At 41.3% G+C, this 24213-nt stretch overlaps 1 protein-coding gene and 1 long non-coding RNA gene across 7 annotated transcripts in view; one reads left to right on the top strand and one right to left on the bottom strand.

Moving 5' to 3' along the window:
* Nucleotides 1–9459: 9459 nt before the first annotated feature.
* Nucleotides 9460–24213, bottom strand: part of ARHGAP6 (Rho GTPase activating protein 6) — a 319510-nt gene continuing 304756 nt past the window's right edge. For all 6 annotated transcript variants that reach the window (XM_085052175.1, XM_085052184.1, XM_085052223.1 and 3 more), the window contains 4 exons: nt 21799–21896; nt 15382–15644; nt 13287–13367; nt 9460–12494 (listed from right to left, as the gene is read on the bottom strand). In XM_085052175.1, coding sequence (XP_084908301.1) covers nt 11788–12494; nt 13287–13367; nt 15382–15644; nt 21799–21896 — 1149 coding nt within the window. In that variant the 3' untranslated portion in view covers nt 9460–11787. The remainder of the gene's footprint in view (nt 12495–13286; nt 13368–15381; nt 15645–21798; nt 21897–24213) is intronic.
* Nucleotides 15938–18200, top strand: LOC146444301 (uncharacterized). The gene is made up of 3 exons (XR_014850018.1): nt 15938–16252; nt 17634–17792; nt 18072–18200. It is a non-coding gene; the product is annotated as an uncharacterized LOC146444301 (long non-coding RNA).

The raw sequence follows: 24213 nt of genomic DNA, 5'->3' as shown, positions 1-24213 counted from the left end.
AGCCTCACAGCAACCGTGTGGGGACAGATCCCAGCCACTCTGGGTGGAGAATTCCACATGTGCAAGGCAGCTAATGACATGCAAGTAGAAGTCCTGAACTCCTGCTTGTACAACTTTTTGCCTCCAAGGCACAGCTGAAGCGACAGAGGCCATGCCTTGCTTAGCCAGAGTCCAGTTGTTGTCAAAGAACTGTTTAGATCTGTTCATACCTCCATGCTCAGAGATTTAACATTACCTAGGACCACCCCTTGAAAATGCCAGGATTTGAGCAGCTTACTGGTAATCTCTTTTCCTTCCTTTATCCCTGATGAAATCTAGCTGTGGATAATATTCACATGTTCTGCTGCATTCTCTCTTAGCAGTACTAACAGACTGCTCAAAATCCTTCAAGACTGTATTCCTTTTGATGGGGTTTTGCTGGCCAATAAAAAACTGCATGAAATTGCAGCCTGACTGAAAGCCATGGCTCATCATCCTCTTTATAACCCTAAAGTTTCCTGACATAGTAATTAGCTGCTTTGGAATATTCATCGTGATGTCTTACATTGCAAAACACCCACGGTAACTCCCTACTTGGCTAAGACAGAAGGAGATGGGATCAGCAAGGCTGAAGCTGAATCTCCTGCTCTACCACAGGTGCTCCCAAATGTGCTCTTGTCTTCCATGATGCTGGACTAATGAAAAATAGCAATCCAGTCTGCTTTTCCAGACAGAGCTTCCAAAAGAAGTGATTTGGGAAAGCGTGTGGATGCTTCCATCATCCTGGTGCTCTGGGTATGGTGGCCTTCCCAGACTTTGAGATTACAAGTTGCCAGTGTGAAACTGAGCTATCCCAGGTGATGCCTGAAACACCACAGTAAGGGATAGCAGCACAGCTGGGATGCTACCAATGGGACCTTTGCTTATAAAAATGTTTGTCTTGAGAGAAAAATCAGGTAAAGCCTTATTTGGGCCATGGCCAAAATGGCCAACAACATTTTGGGTAGCTAAGGCAAGGATGTCAGTTAACAATAATTCTGAAAGGGGATTGCTGAATTTTTATTTCGTGCTGCCCAAAATTTTATGGTATAAGCCCTTTCTAAGCTACTTCATCACACCGCAGGATGTTTGTCTGAGCATCCCTGAGTCACTTTGCTAAGCATCTATCATGCAATACTGAGATAAATACTGAGAGATGTTTTAGGATTGCTCCTGCCTCTGGGAACAGGCACTGGGATGTGGCCCACCTTGTGCTTGGGATGAAAGAAGAGCTGAAAGGAGGGCTACAGCATTGCTTTTCCCCAGCTGCTCTTCCAAAGCGTGGGAAAAGCACCTCAGCCACACCTGGGGACATGCAAGGATTTGTCTTGTGATAATATGTGCAATGTCCTTATATGCCCCTACAATACCCAGGAACTGATGCCTTAAATAAGGAAAAGTCATTCTAATGGGCACAGGTTACCTTAGATTCTTGAAGCATTGCACTCATAATGCCATCAAGCACTTCAGACACTGCCTGAAGAACACACAAAGTTCTTGCTACTGTTTCTGTTACAACACACATACTTGCTTTTTACTTGTTCTTCTGTCAGCTGCAATCTCAGTTCTCCAAATGACAGTTTCTTGCATTCAGTCAAGTGAAATGGCCAGTGTTACATGGGACTGATCTAGCTTGCCAGGCCATCCTGTTAACATGAATCCCCAAACAGACTTTATTTGGCAGCCCAGTCATTCAGTACTCACTCCAGAGTGGCCCTGGTGTCAAACATGTGACAACAAGAAGTGGAAAAACTGAAACAGTACTTAATGCCCTTAGGGAAGATCCCACAAAAAAAGGTAATTTTATGTCTCTTCTGCTGTACCTACAAGAGTATAATGCTCAGGAAGCATGAAAGGATGCTTAGCACCCAGACTGGCAGAGAGAACTGGACAATGAGAATCTTTCTCTGGTTAATCCCTTTTGGGAACATGGCCCAAAACTCTCATGCTTTAAAGAAAAGGTCCACAGGCTCTGACATGCAACAGATATTTGAGTTTTCCGCTGACCTTGCTATGTGATTTGTGTCTTAGTTTACTGAATAAAACTATAAAGTTGAAAGGCCTGTGTGGATGTACTTTAAGAAAAGCCTTTTTTTCCTGTCTCTCTCCTCACGAAACATCTAGTTCACAGGGGACAGGGTTGGCAGGGTTTTGGCTCCAGCCAAGAGGAGCTCAGCCCAGCAGCCTGTTTGCTGGGTGGAAGAATCAAGGCATTCAGCACAGCTCTTGTTGATGCCAATATAATGGGTTTACATCAACACAATTGTGCAGTGAGCATAAGCTTTCTAAGCAGAAAGGTCTGCTCCAGTTGCCCTGCTAGTGTGTTTGCACAGGCCTGCCAAATAAACAACATTCCCTGCTGGGTGATTGGAGGCAAGTGTAAGAAGTTCTGAGAGTGTGATGCTAATCCTTATGGTATAATCTCATCCCTGCTCTACAAAGGCTTCTCCAGTCACTGGATCTGCCAGGGTCACACAGCAGAGCCTGTGGGTTGGCAGTGAGGGCTGGATGTGTGGCCACTCTGAGATGCTGCCTGCAGCTGAGCTGAGGATGCAAAAATCCTGGGGCCCATGCCCTGCCCACCTACCTCCTTGCACAGAGACTGCACAAGGCTTCCAGGCAGTGAGGGATGTGCTATAGAGGGGTGTCAGAGCCATGGAGAGATGGAGATCCAGGGTGTGGAGATAGCAAGGAGTCCCAGGGCCCTGTGCAAGGGTCAGAATCGTTCCTGTTGCAGCCACACAGGGCTGTGCACAGCTGACACTGAGCGTGGAGTCTCCATGTGCTCCCCACAGTGGCAATGAGGGTGGAGGAGTGCTTGCTGCAAGTGAGGGCTGTCTCCACAGTAGCCAAGGAGACTGGCAAATCCACAAAACTGCCTACAAAGATATGGAGTGGACATGCACCAAGTGGCAAAAGCATCATGACTGTGGTTCATGCTTCTTTCTCTCTCCCTCCCATCAAAGAAACCTCTTAAGGGTTTTTCAGAGTTACATGTAAACCTGAGGGTCAGCATGAGTCATCTTTTGGATTTTGACACTGAGTCCAAGCCTAGCACTACACTGGACATGCAGAAGCGTTTTCTACCCTTTTCTAATATGCAGCACTGCAGAGAAATGCCCTCCTTGCTGTGCTTAGACAAGTTTATAGAAACACTAGGTATTAAAAAAGACAAAAAAAAAAAGCCCCCAACAACAAACAAAAAAAAAACCCAACAAAAAAAATTAGGGAAGATGGTACTTGTTTATAAGTTATAAATACAAATCATGACCTGGAAACTCTGATCTTATCTTGCTGGTTTTAGTTTTGAGGTGTTCACAGTGGTTTATTGTGCATGATGTGGCAAACGTCCAAAACTAGGCAGAAGTTATCCACATTTTGCCATTATGTTATGAGCTCTGGTACAGCAGAACATGGCAGACAAACCTTAATAGCATGGTTTTACTGTATTTGGTGCCAAATTTATTTCTTTGCCTTATACTGCACTCGGTTCTGTCCCAATCCACTGGGTGGGGACTGATCAGACTTGACATGCAATATTGCTCACTTGCTTGAAGGAAGAATGGTCATGGAAGATTTTTTTAAAATCTTTTCTATGAAAAGGGACGATGGAGCTTTTTGTCTCCCCAGTCTCCTATGGTTACTTTTATTCTTCCACTGCCATCTGCATCCCTGATGCTCTTTATCCATGGGCTTAAGCTAATCCCTTGACACCAGAGGAAACAACAACTACATGTTCTCCCTGCCCAGTCCCTTAAAACACAGAGCAGAAAATTGCCTGAGGCTAATATGAATAATAAACCAAAAACCTTCTGAACAGCTCTCCTCACAGGGAACTACAGGCTTCTGCTCCCTCTTTCGACTGTAGGCAGATCCTACAGTCCAGGTGCCTATGAAGAGCAGTGGGACCAAGGAGCAGAACAGAGAAATACTAAATGAAACCAAGATCCCCACGACAACCACAAACAGGACATGCACCACAGGCATAGTTCTTGTAGCACGGAGCTGAACACGGTCCTGCCCCATCCCAGGAGGATGTGAGAGTAACTCCATAGCTCAGGGCTCACCTGCTGTGACAAAGGGATGTCCCCTTGTGGGCATGGGCAGGAGTGATGAACTTTCCCTACAAAAACAGAGGTTTCTCTGGAATCAATTTCTTTTCAGCCCCTCCCCTTTGTCTTCATGGCACTTTCCCTGCAGGAGGGAGTGAAACAGAAGTTTCTTGTACCAGCTAGTGAGGACTCATTTTACAGCAGTAACACTGCTGCTTTCCCAAGGCCCCTGGATCAGCTTGTCTGGCTCTCAGGGAACACTCTCATTTGGTGTCCGAAGGTGAGTCTGAAGGTGTCCAAAGGGCTGTCTCAGAATATGAGGCTTTCTATTTGCTCCCAGCACAAAATGTTGTGTTGGCACAGGAAGCTGTGTGTGGTCCACTGAGGAGTGCTGTGCAGCTGCTGCACTGTCCTTGGTCCCTTTCACTAAGCAGTGGAATGGGAGAACTAGATGATAGATACTCAGAGCTTAAATAGGCCTGGTGTATCCCAGGAGTATTGCTCAAATCACCAGATGACAGGAGGGACATATGGAAGATCACTTCTTCAGTCCTGGCTAGTGCACAAGGCAGAATAAAGGAGCCTGAAAACCAGAAGAAAAGCAGAACAAAGGGCAGTGTGACTCTGTCCCAGCATTTGTGTAGCAATGACATTGCAGCAAAGCTCAAAACTCCCATGTATTCTCCCACTCATCTTCTTACTAGCACCAGGAACAGACAGAATTATTTACAGTGGCACAGAGGACAAGGCACACAAGATAGCAGGGCCTCATCACACCTCTTGGGTTCTCTGGACCTTGCTCTACTCCATCACACCAATTTGGAATGTTTCCAAATACAAACCTTGACCCTTCAGGGATGGGAAATCTTGAAGATTTGGAAACTTGTCTGTCAGTAGCAGACATGGGAAAACAGCATTCATTCTGCATTGCAAACTTTCTCCCTCTTTCTTTCCTTATTTTTTTTAATTAGCTTTGTTGTTCCTTTGACAGGGGAGCCTCCCAGCTCCCCAGGTCCTACCATTTGGTGGCCACAGTCCTTCAAAAACCAATCACCCACTGACAGCCCTAGTGGGATGAGGCTGCTACTCCAGAGGTCTCTTTTTTTTCTTTCACTTTTACTCCTTTTTTCACAAACTGAAAAGTGACAATACTCATAGTACTGGAGCCAGGGGTTTACGTGGTCTTTTTTTAAGGAATATTTCAGAAGAGCCTTCTTGCAATTCTGAGCTCTTTCAGGGCTCCAGCTCTCTCTGCAATCAGAAATAAGGCCACAACTACTCAATGTCGATACCACCCTGGGCAAAAGCGCAGCTGGTAACCTTTAGCTGCTGTTGGGAGCTACAGAAATAGCCTGTGGGTGAAAGGAAGAGTTTGCTCAGCATTTCACCCTTTTAAGCCGTTTTTAGGAGAAAAGCCAGATGCTGCTTCCATATTCAACACTCCATCTCCCCAAAGTGATCTTATGATTCTTGTCCTCAAGTGAACGGTGTGTTTTTACTTCAGTAACCCTGCTTGGCAGGTTACCATGTGCATTTGTTATTTTTTGCATGACAAAGTGCTTTTCAGTCCAAACTTTTCTTTTTCTTTCTTTTTCCCTTTCCTTTCCCCTTTCCTTTCCTTTCCTTTCCTTTCCTTTCCTTTCCTTTCCTTTCCTTTCCTTTCCTTTCCTTTCCTTTCCTTTCCTTTCCTTTCCTTTCCTTTCCTTTCCTTTCCCCTTTCCTTTCCCCTTTCCTTTCCCCTTTCCTTTCCCCTTTCCTTTCCCCTTTCCTTTCCCCTTTCCTTTCCTTTCCTTTCCTTTCCTTTCCTTTCCTTTCCTTTCCTTTCCTTTCCTTTCCTTTCCTTTCCTTTCCTTTCCTTTCCTTTCCTTTCTCTCTCTTTTTCGTTCTCACTTTCTCGCCTTTATTTTTGAATGATGACTCAAATTCACCTCTGTGAAGTTGAAGATAGTGATCAGGGCTCAGGTGATCTTTTCTCATAATGACTGAAGAGTCTACACTCTAAAGGATGGTCAGCAGTCCTTTTTCAAAGCAGACAAAATCTGGATTTCTGATGATGCAATAAGAAATCTTCCTTCCTGACCAGAGAGGCAAAGCACTGGAGCAGGGAGACATCTATCAGTGATTCCCAGCTGGAAGCTGTGGTTTCTCTGTTCATAACCTGGCTGGTCTGGCAGCACTTGGCAGAGCTCCATCTGGCCAGAGCTGGAGATGGCGCTGATTGCAAGAAGCTGGTTTTTGGGTTTTTTTTCACGTCTGCCTTAATTTTTTTTTAAAATTAAAGCTCATAGCTATGGTTGGAAATAGACAAAGGGAAATGGAATAGAGCAAACCCACCAAAAGGAAATGGTGACTGAAGTGTCTATTCATGTCCCCTTTGTTGAAAAGAGACACTGTTAAAATTTATTCTCTTTTATTTAAAAGTTCAAATAATCATTAGAAGCGTGTCCACAGTCTGAGGCTGAAGTCCTCAGCCAGAGTGTGACAACCACCCAGCTGGAGATGCTGCTCTCACCTGCACTAACACACTCTTTCATCCCTCCCAACTGCAATTTAAGACAGAAGTGGATCCTCTTTCCTCCTCCCTCCCTCCTACTCTCTTCTCTCTTTGACCCTAAAATTCCAGTGGCAAAGACAATTAATTTCTCAGAAGCAGAAGAAAGAGGATTAACACATGTCTTTCAAAAGGAAGATTTTATCTGCCTGTCTCCATTTGCCAGTGCCACTTGGGAATCAATACAAGCCCCCTCCCTACTATATATCTAAAATGCCCAAATTAGGTTGCTTTCATAAATCCTATAATAATTTTTAAATTCACTGAACAAATTAATTAAATCACAGTCCTGTTCATTAACACTTTCACATAATCTGGAAACTGAGTTTTCAGTGAATAAAGAAATCCAACTTTAAAAAAAAAAAAAAACAACCAAAAAAAACCCCAGACAACCAACAAACAAAAAGGTGAAATTCCAGACCAGGCAGTGTCTCTCCCTGACTTTGCAAAAATCCTGTATTTCTCAGAGAGCTGACTCTGCCACCTCCCCAAGCCCCCAGGAGCAATACTGACTCCGCCAGCCCCAAAAGTCCCAGGTTCACCTAGGAACCCAGGGAATAACACAACAATGTTGAGACCTCTGGATAAGTTTTGCTTTTCCTAGGAGCTGAACATACACCATCCATTTTATGTTTTATTAGACCCTCATGGTGGGATTCATTCTACCAAACTTGGAGGGCTACCATACTTGGGTGACTTATTTTGGCTCCGTTTATATAGCAGGGGAAAGGGAAAGTAGACCCTTCTAGTGACTGGCCCTTCAAAAGGGACTGTCCCTCAAAGAAAGACTCATGTAGGCTGTATTGAGGTGGCACAGAAGTACCCATCCCTTTCCACTGAATATAAAGGGAGCCTGTGAGTAACTTTTCCAGATACAGATACCACCTTTGGAGATGCTTTGCATTTCGGCAAAATTAGAAGAACACTATTCTCAGAGATGCATTTTCTGAGCCAGTAGCCTGAGTGTCTACATGCCTTGAATAGCCCTGTGGTCACTGCAGCACTCTCTGGCTGCAGACTCTTTCCTCTACACCAACTGTAGCACAGCAGTACTTTGCAGTTTCCAGTGATGTAAAAAGGACTTACTGATGTCAAAATACTCTTTAATGCAACTGAGAACCATTTCCACTGCTTTGCAGCTCTGTGAGGTTAAGTATTGCATAATGGAGCTACTACTTTCTTTTTTTTTATTTTAATTAATGCCAAAAGAAGGGAGGGAAAGAGACAGAGAGAAGGAGCAAGGTGAATCTCAGACATCCTGTCTGTTTCCCAGAGCAGAAAGAAGTCCCTGATCCTCTGCCAGACCAGAGACACAGGGCAAGCTGGGGCTCCAGAATAGCTGGAATTGAGATTTCTGACCTTGACTGATACCTGTGAAACAACAAAACCAGTAAAAAACTGGGAAATGCCTCCCCACATCACATAACCACTGATTCCAGTCCACTGAACCACATCATTTCAACAGCAGAGAAGTTTTGAGTGGCATTAATCTACGCTATGGTGGCAGCCTGGGCTCCCAATGTAGGCAGCAGAGTGCTTGAGATCTCACATGCTCAAGGCAGCAGCTGGATTGGCTCAGGTTTGTATCTCAGAGCCCTTCTCAAGTGCTTGGCCAGGCTCCTGCCTGCAGGTTGAAGCAGCAAGCCCTGAGATTGCTCAAGCACCTGTCAGGGCTCCCTGGAGCACCTGAGAGGAGGAGCCAATCCCATCCTCCTCCTCTCCCCATCTCTGATCCTGTCCCTCCTCCTTCTCTGTGCCCACCACTTGTGAGAGTCACCAAGCCACCTGAATTCTATGTGTTCCTTGCTCAGGACAAGTTTCAGCCAGACCAAAAAGCTCTGGAATTCCTCCCACCACTCCGCGAGCTGGTGTAAGGGATGGGATAGGAAGCTGGGGAAGAGGGAGAAGGTACAAGTGACCCTTCAGCAGAGGAGCATGGTCTTAGAATGCAGGACTCAACAGGGCAGCCACATCTTGTTTTAAAAGATGGCAGCAACAGTGATCTTTAAAGTACTGTTTTAAAGTCTGTGCTTTTCTTTTTCTCCCTTGGCTGACAGGTTCCTCTGTCTTGTACAGATGTCTAGGTAAGTCTGGCTTGAAGCTAGAGCTGTACTGAATCCTTGAATTTTGTTTCTGTAGCAGAAGCACAACCCCTGCCCCATGGGCAACTCACAGGCCTTGGAGCTCCCGTAGTGCCTCTTTGCCTGGGCTCACCTGTGAGTGCAGCACACACCTCCTCCCACCTGGAAACACCTCCTGAGAGAGGTCATTCAGCCCATCAGGGGAAATGACTGGGAAATGACAGGGAAAAGCCCATCAGGGGAAAGTGCTTTCCTTACAATCCTGGGTATGAACCAGTATGGTGTGACAAGGAGTGATGGGAGGGAAATTGAGTTTGCCCAGAGGCCACCAGAGGAGACCTTCTCTATCACACTCTGTTGAAGCACAGGCCCATGGCCCCTTTGCTAAGAACAGGAATCCTCCACCCAAGGGAAACAGAAAAGAACCTTTGATATCCTCACAGTAGGGACTTTCCCTTTAAAATTAGTATTATGGCTATACAGGAGCTTGTGTCATAGGAAAAAACCATTGCAGAGATCTACAATGGAATATCCCACACAGATCTATCACCCAAAAAAACCCTAGAAACAAGCTTTCATGGCTACCTTTCTTGTGAAATACATTAAAAAAAAAAAAAGACATTACGAAATTATGTCACTTATTTCAGCTTGGAAAGAGGTACACATCAAAATTACATTCTTAACCTGCTCATGATAATTCTGCTCTGCCCTGTTCAAATGAAAATGACGGAAATAATGTAATCTTGAAAAGTGTTACTTTAATTTATTGGAATTTATTTTGTATGTCTTTTCTTCCACATGACATGACAGTCTATTGAAATGTGTGCACACAAGGCTGTCCTCCAGCAGTGGTCTTGTCTTTTGTTTTTGGCTTTTATTGCATAAACTCTATGTAGATGAAAATACACACGCATATAAAATCACATACAGAGAGAGATAGTGGCAAAAGGCAAGCTCTTCATGAGGCTGAGAAATGCTCAGACATCTTTCACTAAAAAGGTGCAGCTGCTCCTTTATTTAGAAAGGAATTTAAAATGAAGAGATGGACATCTAGCAAATACGATATTTTCTGCAGCAAGATTTACACTATGACTGTTTTTTAGGAGTACTTGGGAGACAATGCCCTGTAGCAAATCTGTATCAAGCCTGGCATAATACTGAGACAAGATGAAATACTGAAGATTGTTTGTAAGAGCTCATTTTTGTCTTTCCTTATATTCCACAATCATTTTAATTTGGGGTGGACTGCCTTTTTTTTCGAATAAATTGACAAAGAGCTGCTGCAACAAGGAACACACAGGAACCTTTTCCTATCAAGTCTCATATCATGATGGTATTTGGAAAAGCCTTGCAACTACCAGAGAATGATATTTATTCTGCATTAAAAGACCTACAGCAGTCAAAGGCCAAATCCTGGCCCCTTCTCCTTGGATTGGTGCTTTTATCTTATAACTTTACTTGGAAAATGGAGATATGATGAGAAACGGAGTTATGAAGGGAAGACTCTTTATAAGATGGCTTTTAAGCCTCAAACTAAAGTAAAACCTTGAATCTTGTATATTTCAGTTGCCTTTGAAGGAGGTCCTTAAGCTCCTAAGCCTTATAGATTTTTTGATAGGGACACTCAAGCATGTAATAAAAACACATCCACCTGCCATAAACCTTATTTGGAAAAAAAAAAAGGAGCAAAAAATATGCTCATTGTTTTACTTAGCTTTTTATTCCATCATTATGGCACAAGACAGAACTTAAAGACAACATCGCTGAATAAGTCTTCAATTTCATTAAAATTAAGACTACTATGTTTTATAAAATTCTTTCGATGTGATACACTTTCCCTTATGGAGTGCTAAGAAGGAATTTCTCTGGAACACTGCAGTACATTGCCACCCACTGCCCACAAACGGCTCTGCAATTGAAAAACAACGTGTATAAAACAGCAACATTTAGCACAACGCAACACACAGCTACTGAGGAAGTGTGACTGACCCAGACTTTGGCACAATATTTATAGAAACGCAGTTGTGAGCTTCTCCAAATGTCATGTTCATTTCTGAAACTCTGCTTGACTCCCTTTCATGTGACTGTCTGCATTTTTTCCTTTCTCTAACTTTCTTAATGCTGGAGCTTTGTAATCTCAAAGGAAAAGCCATATTCCTTCTCGGTGTTATGCATCTCAATTTATTAGGTTTGGTTTTCTAAAATTTGGATTACAGTTTACTGTTTTAAAACAATACATAAAATCATACATTTATAAATATATATATTATATCCTGCATATATAACATTGGTTTTCCTTTAGAATGGGAGGGCAGACTTTGCACTACGTCCTTAGTTGGTTTAGGCACAATGTTGCTCTTAGTTGATTCTCTGAGCTGCTTCCTACCAGAACCTAAAAAAATACTTTTACAATCTTGTATCAAATTTTAAATTTTGCAAACATATGTATAAGAAAAAATATTTTGTGTTTTCCCCTCTAAGCTCACTACTACCCTTATAAAATATATGGCTTTTCATGTTTCACTCTATTTTAGTGTTTTTCAATAGGCAGTGAAAAGAAGTACAACTTTCCCCTTAAACAGCTTTTTTTTATATATATATATATATAAAAGCACAGAAACCAGCTTGTGCACTTTCTATAGAATTCCAATGCATATCACGGTAATGTAAGTGCAGTGATTTTTTGAAAAAGCAGTCATGATTGACTGACATCTGTATATGAAAACATAACATGATTATCATACAATACCCATTACAGAATATACAATCATCAAAACTGCAGATATATAAATACATTTTTAGCAACATCAAAGCAACAGTTTTATCTTATACACAGCATACAGAGTTATTACACTGAAGTTTTCACCTTGTATTTTCTCAAAAGCTTGCTGAAAAACAGGAACATACTGTATTTGTAAATTAACTGCTCGACAGTGCTGTTAGGAAAATAAAGTGAACAAAGTTTTAAAAAAGTATATGCAATTCAGTTGGTATAAAACAAACAAGCCCTCCCTGTTTTCCAATGTCACCATTGCTTTCCTATGAGACGGAGGCATGGGTATGAGTGGCAGTTCACAGAGTCAGATCATACAAGGGTTTCTGGGAGGGCATCGGGGTTATCGGCCGATAACAGCTCCCAAATCTGCCACCTTTCCCTTTGCCACTCATTCCAGTCTGCCTCTGAAACACTTTTACTGTTCTGGCTGTGAGGTGCTGTGGAATAGCTGTGACCCACTTGCATGTGCGGGGCAGGCTGCCCCTGCCTGGAGGTGGCCTGCTCAGGGGCTCTGGCTGGTGGCCCTGCAGCTGCTCTCGGCCCCGAGCTTTTGTCTGGGCGTTGGAGTCTCCACAAAGAGTGCAGTGTTGAAGAAACACTCGACCGCTGTGGCAACGCAGAGCTGGTTTTTGCCGGGCCTGGGTAAGGGGGTGGTGGCCGCTCTTTCCTGTAGCAGGGCTTGGCTGTGCTTTGCGAACAACCTGCGTTCAAATTGTGCTCACTGAGGTCCTCCACACTGCTTAAAGTCAAGTGCTGCTCCGACTTGGAGTGGGACAGGTCTGAACTCGTGCTGGCAACTTCAATGTGAGGGTTACTGCACACGCGGGACACCAGGGGATGGAGCTGACACTCGGGAATGGCAGCAGTCGTCTGGCTCCTTCGCATGACCTGCCTGCCACTGTCCAATTCCGAGGAGCTGCCCTGCCACCGCGGGGAACACGTGGCGAGGTTCCCCTGGGAAAGAGAGCATTGTCCAGGTCGCAGCAAGCTGCTTTCATAAATGTTCCCGTAAGAACCTGGGGGCAGAATCAGAAACATGACATGAGTCTGCAGAACCATGCATGTGGCATTTAACAAGCTACTGCTTTTCCCTTGTATCATATTGTAGAAGAGGGATGTGGGCTGAGAAGGGCTGAGAAAGTTGAGGCTGTTCAGCCTGGAGAAGATTGCATGGAGACTCATAGCACCTTCCAGTATCTGAAGGGGGCCAGTAGGGAAGCCAGAGAGGACTCTTCATCAGGAACAGTAGTGACAGGACAAGGAGTAATGGGTACAAATTGAAAGAGGGGAACTTTAGGTTAAATGTGGAGGAAGAAATTTTTTTTTACAGTGAAGGTGGTTAAACACTGGAACAGGTTGCCCAGGGAGGCTGGGGATGCCCCAACCCTGGCAGTGTTCAAAGTCAAGTTGGATAAGGCCTTGAGCAACCCAGTCGAGTGGGAGATGTCCCTGCCCAAGGGAGAGGGTTAGGACTAGATGACCTTTAAGGTCCCTTTCAGCCCTTAACACTCGACGGTTCTCTGATTCTATGGATTCTAGAAGAATCTAAAATTCTTTCTTCACACAATTTTAAAACGACTTTTTAAATTATATTTGATAGTTTGAAATATTGCTGCTCTCTGTATTCCACTAAATATGGGGAAATAGAACCACTGTGTATCTCTGTATTCTACTTAAGAGTCACCTTTTAAAAGTTCAACTCTGGACAATGTGAATTCTCTTACTGTGATTTCACTGTGATTTCTTGAAAACAAGAAATTGGTTTTGTCTTTGATAGATTTGGGCACTAAAACTGAGCAATTACTGACCTGTCACTGTTGGATCTTTGCAGCCACTTTTCAGTGTTGAATGCCAAGTGCCCCAGATATCAAAATGATCTTCAGAAACATCTAAACAGCAGTAAGAGCAGGGAGAAGATGATGAATTGATCCTCTTAAAGACATTATTTAGAAATATATAGATAGAAAGGCAAAACCTTATGTAAAGTATCGGAGTATTAACATCCACTAGCATCTGGACTGTGCACCTAACACGAGCATCTCAAATGTGAGACCCCACCAGCAGTACCACACACAGCTCTGGTGACCCCAGCATAAAACATGGAACTGCTGGAGCAAGTCCAGAGGAGGGCCATGAAGTTGATACGAGGACTGGAGCAGCTTGTCTACAAACACAGACCGAGAAAATTGGGGCTGTTCAGCCTGGAAAAGAGAAAGTTGTGTGGAAACCTCAGCAGCCTTCCAGTATCTCAAAGGGGCCTACAGGGAAGCCAACAAGGGACTCTCCGTCAGGAATTGTGACAGGGCAAGAAGTAACGGGTACAAATTGAAAAAAGTGAAATTTAGGTTAGGTATTGGGAAGAAATGTTTTACTGTGAGGCTGGTGAGGCACAGGAATAGGTTGCCCAGGGAGGCTGAGGATGTCCCAACCCTGGCAGTGTTCATGGCCAGGTTGGATAAGGCCTTGAGCAATCTGGTCTAGTGGGAGGTGTCTCTGCCTATGGGAGTGGGGCTGGGACTGATGATCTTTAGGGTCCATTCCAACCCCTTGACATTCTGTGATTCTATGTACTTGTTCACAGCCACTTGTTTCAAGATCAGATCCTGCAATGGATTCGGTGAGCTCTGTACATGCAGGGCATCTGAGTTTGCTGAGTCCTTAAGTCCTCTGCCTTACTGAAGTCAGAGAATTTGCAGAAGAACAGGAGGATTTGGTTCACAAAAGGTAGTTTCTGGGAAAGCTCCCTCAAGCAGCCCCAGCCCCAGGGATCACTGTAAGGCATACTCTATCAAGCCAAGGAGGCCGCCAGTCTTATCCAGAAGTGCAGACACAGAATAAAGATTAAATGAAATGCTGGGTTATAAACAGTTTTCATGCTTTTTTCTGATTCCACTAGTCAGTAGAGGAATTTCCTAATTCGTCATGGTCCAGTACCTTTGTGATGCATATTAAAGTCCAAAAGATGGTTAATATGATAAAAGTTAAGGTAATTTTCTGTTCATAACTTAATAGAAATCTGACCAAATTCTTAGACCTGTTAAGAGATTTAGATACTGAATACAGAAAATAAATTCTGACTGGCATTTATAAAGCATATAATTGACATATTAGTCTAAATCCCATTAATTCCTAAGGGAATTAAATGCCTCTGAAATGAAACAGTTTTAAAAAATACTGCCAAACAGTTATGTGCATCCCTAAGTATTACTGAAAGTTCTTAAAGTTTGGCTAAGCATGAATTTCATGGATGACAATTTTTCTATATATATTTTTTTATAGGAAAAGAATCTTGAAGTGCTGGGGAGATATTAGTTTAAACCTTGTTTTTTCACCAAAGAAATCATTCAGGTATGCACTCCCTAGGTAGCTACAGGAATTATGTATCCCTGCACTACTATTGCTCAGCGTGTAATTGGTTGCAGATATAAAGCTGTGCATATCAGCTATGTTCTCCAGTGAGAGGGTGCTGAGATCATTCTGTACAACAGGAGAAAGTTTGTAGCCTGAAGTCTTAAAATCTCAGCTTTTCCTGAAGTCTGAACCATAACCTTGCAGGTATTACAGCCCCATGGATCAGGATTAGATTTTGCCATCCTGTCACAGACAGGCTGAAAACCTGGACATACAAAATTCTGTTTTCCTAAATAATATCTCCAAGTTTTGAGAAGTGCCATACCAAGAGCATCCCTGGCAGCTGGCTGACCTAGTAAGGAGGACTCAGCACAGATCCTTTGGGCTCAATACAAAAAAAAAGGATATCGGTCTGTTGTTTTTTAATACGGTTATTTACACTACTGCTCCTCAAATCCTTGTAGCTGACAGTACAAACCCAGCACTTTTCAATTATTTCAGAAATCTCCATAAGTCATTGAGAAGAAGGAGCACAAGCAGGATGCACTATACCTTTTCCAGCCTGTGATGCAGAAGAATTCTCCTTTGGCTTAGGCTGCAAGTGTCCCACCAGCGTGTACTGCTCAGGTACCTTGTACAGCTTATCAGGGCTGCGGGCAACTTCTTCCTGCATTGCCACCAGCGAGCGCTCAGACAGCACTGGGGAGTTGTTGTCATAAGGGGAGACATCTCCACTGGAAGCTTTGTTGGAGTCTGTGGAAGAATGTCTTTCTCCTGTGGAGTAGGAACCTTCTGACCGCAGCATCTCAGGGCTCCTGAGAAATTTTGATAAACAAACTACTGTTAATAAAAAAATGCTTCATGTTCACATTACAGGTGCAGTTTGATCAAGGCCAGGCTGGATGGGGCTCTGAACAACCTGGTCTAGGGAAAGGTGTCCCTGCCTGTGGCAGGGGGTTTGGAACAAGATGATTTTTAAGGTCCCTTCCAACCCAACCATTCTATGATTCTATGATCATACAGATAAAATCAAATACAGGAGAATGGTCACAGCTGCTGAAATGAAAACACTTCAGAAACAGTTACTGAGGTAGACTTTCCATGAGTGAAACTTTTGCCATGAAGTGGCCAGCAGAGGCCACTCAAAATCAAAAGATGTTGCTGTCAAGAAAGAAAACAACAAAAAAACCATACGATCATACAGTGAACCACAGGAAACTAAGCAGTGAATCAATTCCTTATGTTACCTTGACAATTTAGCTTGTGGCAGCAATAAAGCTGAAGGCATGATAGGGAAGATTAGCTTGATGCTAAGCAATATGCTAAAATAAATTCTTGTACTCTGAAGTTTTACAGAGAGGAATCAAGCACTCAGTTCGCCTTTCACACTATGAGAATGATCCCCTTCTAGAGACATAAGAAGGTAATCATTCTACAGGGGACAAACAGATGTATTTACTGTACTTATGATTGGGGCAACAAACAACTGGTTCTGCTGACACCTTCTACAACTTCTTTTACCCTTTCACCTTAACATAACCACCAACATGAACTGCATTTAATTTTGACAAGAAAAGGCAAACACAACTCCCACTGAAGGGCCAAGGCTCAGAGAGACAATTCATTTTTTAAATGCTCTGGGAACACTGATGGAGATTTCTTAACTGTCACAGTTTACTGTGCAGATAGGAGACAGGCTGTGAGTCACTGAATATCACAAAGAATATGTAGAACTACACTGTAAACAAGCATAACTTTGTTTTTCTGTTGTTCCTGCCTAACATATTTCTAATACTCATTTTTCATTTCTCTGCAGCATTTTTCATAGATGCTTATCTTTTGCTTCTCTTGAGTTAAACACTTCTTTCAGCGACCTCTCGTTAATATCTGCTCTTACTGAATGTAATACAGCAGAGGCTCATTCCTGTAAATGTCTGAAAATGGTCAGCCCTTCTCAGAGTCAAATCCAAAGACAGCTTGAATTTAGTGAGAAGCCAGAACTCATGTCTCACTATGGAACAATAATCCTGTTTCCAGACAAATGAAATAAGACTGAAGAAAGAAAATAATGAAAAGACACAGCTAGCCACAGCACAGTAAATATTAATAGAGAAATAATGACAAAACAACACTTTCAAGCTGTTGGTTTTTTCCCCCAGCTGATTTACATATTGCGTGTCCCAAAAAATAAAATGTATACACTTGACAGGATGATTATGTTACTCGATATTCCTATTTTTTTTCAGTATGAAAGCAACCATAAAGTGTTGGGAAATAATTAAATAATGTTACTTCTCAGTAACTCTCATTGACAAAACCATCACTGGGCTTTAACTGAGGCCAACTCAAAACCTAGAGTTGCTATTTGGCAAAGTTGCTCTGTCCCAGGCTTCCCAGCACAGCATGGTAATGCTGGGGAATCATTACAAAAAACCCAAACCAACCAACCAAATAAACAAAAAAACCCCACAAAAAACAACAACAAAAAAACTTCAATTACATATTTTCTTGTCTAAACTTCTCTGAAAATGATTCCAGTGTAAATTAATCTATAAACAGACACACAATGAAGAATTATAGTCTTTTAAGCATGTATAATTCTATCACAAACCCTTTTTCTTTTTTTTGCCACTTGCTTCTTTCTTTCTGCCCTCCTAAGTTCTAAAAACCTTTGTGCAGTGATATGAGATTTAAGCAATATCTTGGGGTTTTCAGAAGAACTAGAAAGACCTCTTAGAAAAGGGGAAAAATGTTGGTATCTGCAGGCTTCCTATGACCAGATGTCTTTCTCTCCACACTTCTAGACTGAATGTCATCCAAGCCTCACCTGCCAGCATACAGACAAGTTTATCACTAATGGCAACATCAGTAAGGTTTATTGCATGTAAATCTCTGCAGCATCAAAACCTAACCATGCTGAACAGGGCAAAGACAGAGGTAAGCCAGCACTTAGCCATGGCAAGGTAACAGAAGGAAAAAGGGAAACAGAAATGAAAATGAAAGAATGTGGGAACGTAAACTTGATCTTTGTGAAACACTGATTTCATGTCTTACCTTGAATGATCTGTTATAGTCTACCTCTTCTCAAGACAGAGCTCCTGCTAAAAATTTACCTGAATGGAAACTTTTAAGTCTTTGGAAAAATTTAAACATTTAAGTTTCTAAAGTGATTTACAGTTTCTGCTGGTAAGCCCATAGTATTTTTTACATACTTATATAATATCACTTTCAAATTTGTTTAGGTAAAACAGCTGCAAAAATCAAAGGAACTGCTGTGGACTCTGTCAATCTTACTACAAGAAACCATCAAAATGGATCGAATACTTAAAAGCTGGAAATTGAATTCATAAGTTTGCAGCTTTACTGTGCTCTTCATGAAAAAAATAAAACACAACTTGCAAGAAGACTTTGGTTTGCTTCTTTGCAAAAAAAGAATAAATTCTCACAAATTCCTTAAAATAAAACTTTTGCATCTGTTTGCTTTACTGTTTGATTACATTAGCAAACGGATTTTTACTACAATTCAAAATTCTTCTTCCCTTGGATAGTGAGATTCTCTACCCATACACTGGGGAAAAACTAAATTGGGAGGCAAACATAAATACTGTGCAAGATACCCACTGTCTATATGCAGTGTATGAGGAAGGGCAGATTATGGTCCCCACAAAGAATAATACATGATTATGTGTAATCAAATGTGAGGAATGGGAAAGCAGGTATAGTATTTCCCAGGGCTAATGAACTGTTAAAGAAAAGATTTTAGAAGTGGCTAAGTACAAATGGAGAGATTTGAAAGCAGCAGAAGGAACCTATGCCACATGAATTTATAAATACAATTTCAGATTCCAAAACAACAGGCATCTCTCTATGAATTTATGTTATCCACCAGAGTCTACCTGCATGGGTGAACTGGAAATGTGTTAATAATAATAATTACTTCTACTAAGGTTATTCGTACTTTTCTACTAGCATCAAGGTCATCAAAACAGGAAATGTCTTTCTGTTTCTGGCAGAAACCCTTTTCTGTTATAACTTAAAGCTTTTGAGTGGGAAAACAATTACGCCTTCAAGAGGCAAATCATATGGAGTGTAACGGTTTGGCAGCTCACAGTAGTAATTTCCACAAATAATTTGAGAAACACAGGTGCTACCAACAAACCAGATTACTGTGGGATTATGATGTGGTTGCTACTGTAAAAGGGTAGAGGACTCAGTGTTTCAAGGAGCCTCTGCAGCTTTAAAAACTGTATTTACACATACTGTATGACCTATTGTATGGCTTCATCTTTGTGCCACAGGTCAGGATGGATTAAAACTCATCATCATAATCCAAAAACAGCCAAAAATTCTGTAGCTTTGAAACTTAATTTACTCTAAAAGGACTACGAACCATGATATGCAATAAATAATCATAAGAAATAGATTTTATTTTTCGTTAGTTTAAAGATGCTTCATTTTACACCTGTAAACTCAAATTCCATTGTCATCAAGCCAACATATAAAAAACTGGGAAGTCACCCACAAAAGCACACTTCACAATTGCTGCCATTTGTAATTAGCGCTTTACCATGAACAATTTTCATAAATTCCCTGACACACTGTTCACAATGTTCAGCTCTTAAGAAAACTGAAAGATGAGGAACATCTGATTTGTCCTCCTCTGGGACGGAAAAGAGATTGTATTTTCTCTGTTATATCAGAGCCAAGAAAGCATTTATAATGACAGCAAGAGCAGAAATGTGAGGGCAATTGCAGCAGCAGGACCTTCAAAGCAATTAATGTGACATTAAAGTATTGAAGTTGATTCTATCCTCCATGCAGCCAACTAGGTTTCCTGATGATGACTGTCTCAGGAATATGTAAAGTTTTTTGTTCCACAGATCCACATTTGTATCTTGAGTATGTGACCAGCCAATTTCCAAGAGCAGTAAGGATGTATTTTGGAGGCTCATTTTTATGAAATCAAGACAAACATCTCCTTGTTGTCTGCTGTCTCACATTTCTTAGAGGAAAAATAAGCAACAAATTTGTAGCCTCAGAATTGAGATTATGCTCTGAAATACATTAATCTCTTAAGAGCATCACACTCTTAGCAATAATACTAAGTAACATTCCCTCTAATTGCCTGAAATACCTTAATCAAGAAGTTGCAACCACAGTGAAAACATATCTCATTAACATTAAAAATCACATGACAGCAAAGTGGAAAAAAAAAACAACAGTAAGTTTTTCCTATCTCAGTGATACTTCGTCTGCCCATTACTGACAACACAATAAATTAGTACAACTGTAGCTATATGCTCCTGTTTGGCTTCAAAACCTTTCCTTACAAAATGCCTTTTGTCAGTTGTGACCAGCTTTCCACAAAAGATACATTTTCTCCTGTAGGTGTGCATGCTGGCTAAAAGTAAGGAAGTTCAAGAAAAATTCAGTTAAGGAAACAGGATCTAACAACCTGTTACATCCACAATGATTTGTGACTAATTTATGCACAATTGGTATATGCAGTCACATGTAAGATAAAATTTGATGTCTTATTATTATACAGATGGTGAAATCCAGCATGAAGGCTTTTATTAGTTTGAGTTAGAAATAATATCATTCCAAACTCAGGGCTGAAAGTAAGAAGTCTCTACACACTACCTTATGTCATGTGATTTTCAGTGTTTCTCCTAATTGTAGTCTTGGCTTCTGGCAAATGTGAAACATGTCTAAAAGACAGATGATGTACCTCTAACTATTCTGCACTTACTGTGACCTAAATATACACATGGTTACTTCTCCATCAGACATACCAGATAAAATTATTTCACACAGAGAAAATTACTCCAAATCAGATGAGCTGTGATAATTTGCTATTATGTGTTATCTGTTCATGTGGTTAAGTTAGCAAAGTTATAAAATCCTTTAGAACACAATAAATCCTGGATGTATTTTTGTTTCCAAATTTATAATTAAAGAAAGCTTTTTCCTCAAGGTGTTAGTTACACTGTTTCTTGTATACCTCTTCCTTTAAAGCCAGGCACACTATTACATTACCTCCAACAATACAATGTTAAGAGGGAGAGAAAAAAATCATTGCTAACTGACTGTACAAATTCAGTTTTAATTCATTCTGAATGCACTAGGCACTTTCCACAAACACAGGAAGACAAAGTCCATTAAGTTCCAGAGAGTTTAGAGTCTTTCAGAAACCCTCGTAAAATTACTTAAAGCAAATCTGTCAAATTTTGTGATTTTTGGGTCTGACATATTGGGATTCACCAGAATAAAGACAACGACTGTGTGGTCCCATGAGAAAGCCATGAAATCTGCTAATCAGAATGTACAAACTCACAGCATTAAGGCACAAGGGTGCAGGCATATGTACACCATACACAAAGTCAGAATGTTATGTATCATAACTGCTTTAGTGACCAGTGTGATTTTTTTCTCTTTAGATCTTTCACAAAGCATACAATTAAACAATATCCAAAGTCTCCACAGAGCTGCTGCTGTGGCAGTTGACTTGCTCACAATGTCCTATGTGTACAGGATAGGAAAAGAATGACAGAGTGGTCAAGCGGCTCACTGTGACGGTGTTAAGGCACTCTAGGGTGTGTTTCAAGGATAGTGGAATACATGCCTCTTGTTTTACTGAAGACTACAATAAACCCAAGACATGAACCAGCAGATCACTAAAATACATCCTGTCAGATAATAGTGCACTGAATATTTTTATGTACATGTCATTCCGTTCTCTGCAGCAGAACACAACTTTTCCTGTGAATCGGGAAACAAGTTTTGTCTTTAGAAAATGCTGTACAAGAGTCATAATTCTTTGGCAGAGTCTGTGTAATAGGGAGGATATTTCTACTCCACTGTAGACAGTGCAGAAGAGCTGTGGAAAACTAGAACCTTTTGAACACTTCCAGTGGGAGATAGAAATTCCCAGCAGAAAAAGGGATGATGAAAAAACAGATTACTCACGATGACTGGGAAGCTTTCCTCCTCAGCAAATAGTCTACAACATCTGGGTCAGTCTCTAATAAGCTAATAAGCACTTCATTCTGTAAATCAGGGGAAACCTATGAAGACATAAAAAAAATACTTAGTTGGAGGTTAATATCCTTTCACATACATTAATTTTGGTAATATGCTTAATCTAAACGACCAAGTACAAGTACATTTACAGAGAGTATATAAAATATTCAGAAGCTTCCACTTAAAAGAGAAATTAATTCTAACAACACATTAGTAGAACTAAAGATCACTTTGTACAATGTTAAATGCTGATTACTGTTGAATAACTGGTTGGTTTTCAGTTGGTTATTAAATGTAGAAATAACAGCAGGATAACTTATATATTACAATCCCAAAAGTTCCAGTTTAAGGTCCTCACTTTAAACCCTCATTCAGAGATCTGAGGACATTTACAAATCTCCATCTCTGGCTCTCCAGCCACTCTGACCAACAGGCTCAGTCAGAATTTGTGTCACGTGGAGTTTGGTCTTCTGTTTTGGCAGCTCCCTCTTTGCACTTTGTATGGGGATAAACTTTCAAACCCCTTGATAGCTTTAGCAACAGCAACATCTCCTGGGCAGGTAGCAGAAACGGCACCCCAAAACCTGCACAAGTAAACTTTGTGTTTCCAACTGCACTTTACACAAGCCTTATGAATCTTCAAGTGAGTTTTCCCACATCGCAGTGCAACATTCAACTCAAACTTCAAAACACCAAAACAGATTAAGCCATCCAAGAAACTTGAACAGCCCAGGTTCACTCATGACAGATGGAACTGGATGCAAAATAATCTCAGCAAGGGGTCATCAGCTGGGCAATATATGTTTCTGGATGCAATCTGCCAGAGCCTGAATCTCTTGACCTTCAAGTCACACTGCATGGACCATTTGCTCCCCCTGACATTTCCAGTGAAATACGAATAGAATTACTAAAATATTCCCCAGAGGAATATCTCATTTGGGGAGGTATTCAGGGAGTCAAGATACATAAAAGGCATATTTCTTAAAATAAGGAAATAATTAAAAAATAAATGAAGATATGCATCGTTTAATTCAAACTGATCCAAAATCTGTATGAAAAACTTGTGTAACCACATATTCCTTTCTTTAAAATTGTATTCAGTCTCTGAACTGGAAAAATATCTTACTGATGGTCACTGATATTAGTCTTTAAACAATTTTTTTTATAGGAATATATTTTTGGAAACCTGGTGTGCTGTAACTTCTCCATTTAGACAGCATTTCTATACACTAGAAGAAACTACAGATAAGTTTGACAGTAAAACAGAATATACACGGTAAGTCTGTAACTTACTACTCATCTTTATTATCAAGTAACTTGTAAAAAACTACTGAGAGAAGTTAATGAGAAAAATAAAAATACATCTTGCATTATTTAAAAAAAAATAAATCAGTCTTTCATTCCATCCAAATGAGTCTGAAAAAGTTCCACCAGAAGCTCAGCTCCAACAGAAAGCATCTATGAAATCCAAACTTAACCGTTCCATTGAGTCATGGAATTTCTACTTGAACGAATCTGCAAGTAGCTTTGCTCTGACGGTCTCCTTGCTAGCTATCTACTGGGTTTGGGGCTTCCTCCTGTGCAGCAATTTTCTTCAGTTTAGTTCAGTAACTTGGCACGTGTAGAAATGATATGTGTGTAACTGTAAACTTAGAGAACTACAATATCAGTATCTCAGGAAGATGTCACCATAACTGTTACTGAATTAATTGTTTAACTGGTAATTGCACCTAAGTAGATGGATGAGAACTTGAAATCTGGGACAGAAGGGAAGCCAAGCACTGCTGAAATAACTGCTCTGGAGGGGAGGACACCCAGGGATGTACCAGAGGGCCCTAGAGTTGTCATGACTCCAGCAGAGTACCAGATATTCTGATATTTTGGGGTTGCAGCTGTTGAGACACAGAAGGGTGGAGGGAGCCTTGTGCTCCTTTGTGCTGTCCCTTGCCAGTAACGTGGCACAGAATGGCAGCGTGTGGCTGCCTCTGCAGTCAGAAGGCCACAGTAGCCTCTAACAGTAAAAATACAAAATCTCATACACTTTTTAGCACTTCTTTGTAGCAGGGCTGGATTTGGGAACTAGGAGATGAAATGCATGACCAAGCTGCTGTTCTTCATCCTTCATGCCAAGTCAAAGCCAACAAGATGAAGGGTGGTTGAGTTGTGCCTCCTTGCATTCAGCTGCTGGACATAGTTCAGAGACTGGCAAAGAACAATCCTTTATAAACCTCCATAAAACATTTTAATGCACCCCTAAGAATCATTGAAATGAGCAAGATATGGATATGAAAGTGATTACCATCACTGACACCAATGAAGCATGGTCAGATTCCACCTTCTGTAAGAAATCCACTTTTGCAC

The sequence above is a fragment of the Lichenostomus cassidix genome, chromosome 1, assembly GCF_008360975.1.
Source record: "Lichenostomus cassidix isolate B80296 chromosome 1, HeHo_3.0, whole genome shotgun sequence".
Taxonomy (NCBI): Eukaryota; Metazoa; Chordata; class Aves; order Passeriformes; family Meliphagidae; genus Lichenostomus; species Lichenostomus cassidix.
Note: the sequence above shows the minus strand (reverse complement) of the source record. Positions and strands in the feature narration are given on the sequence as shown.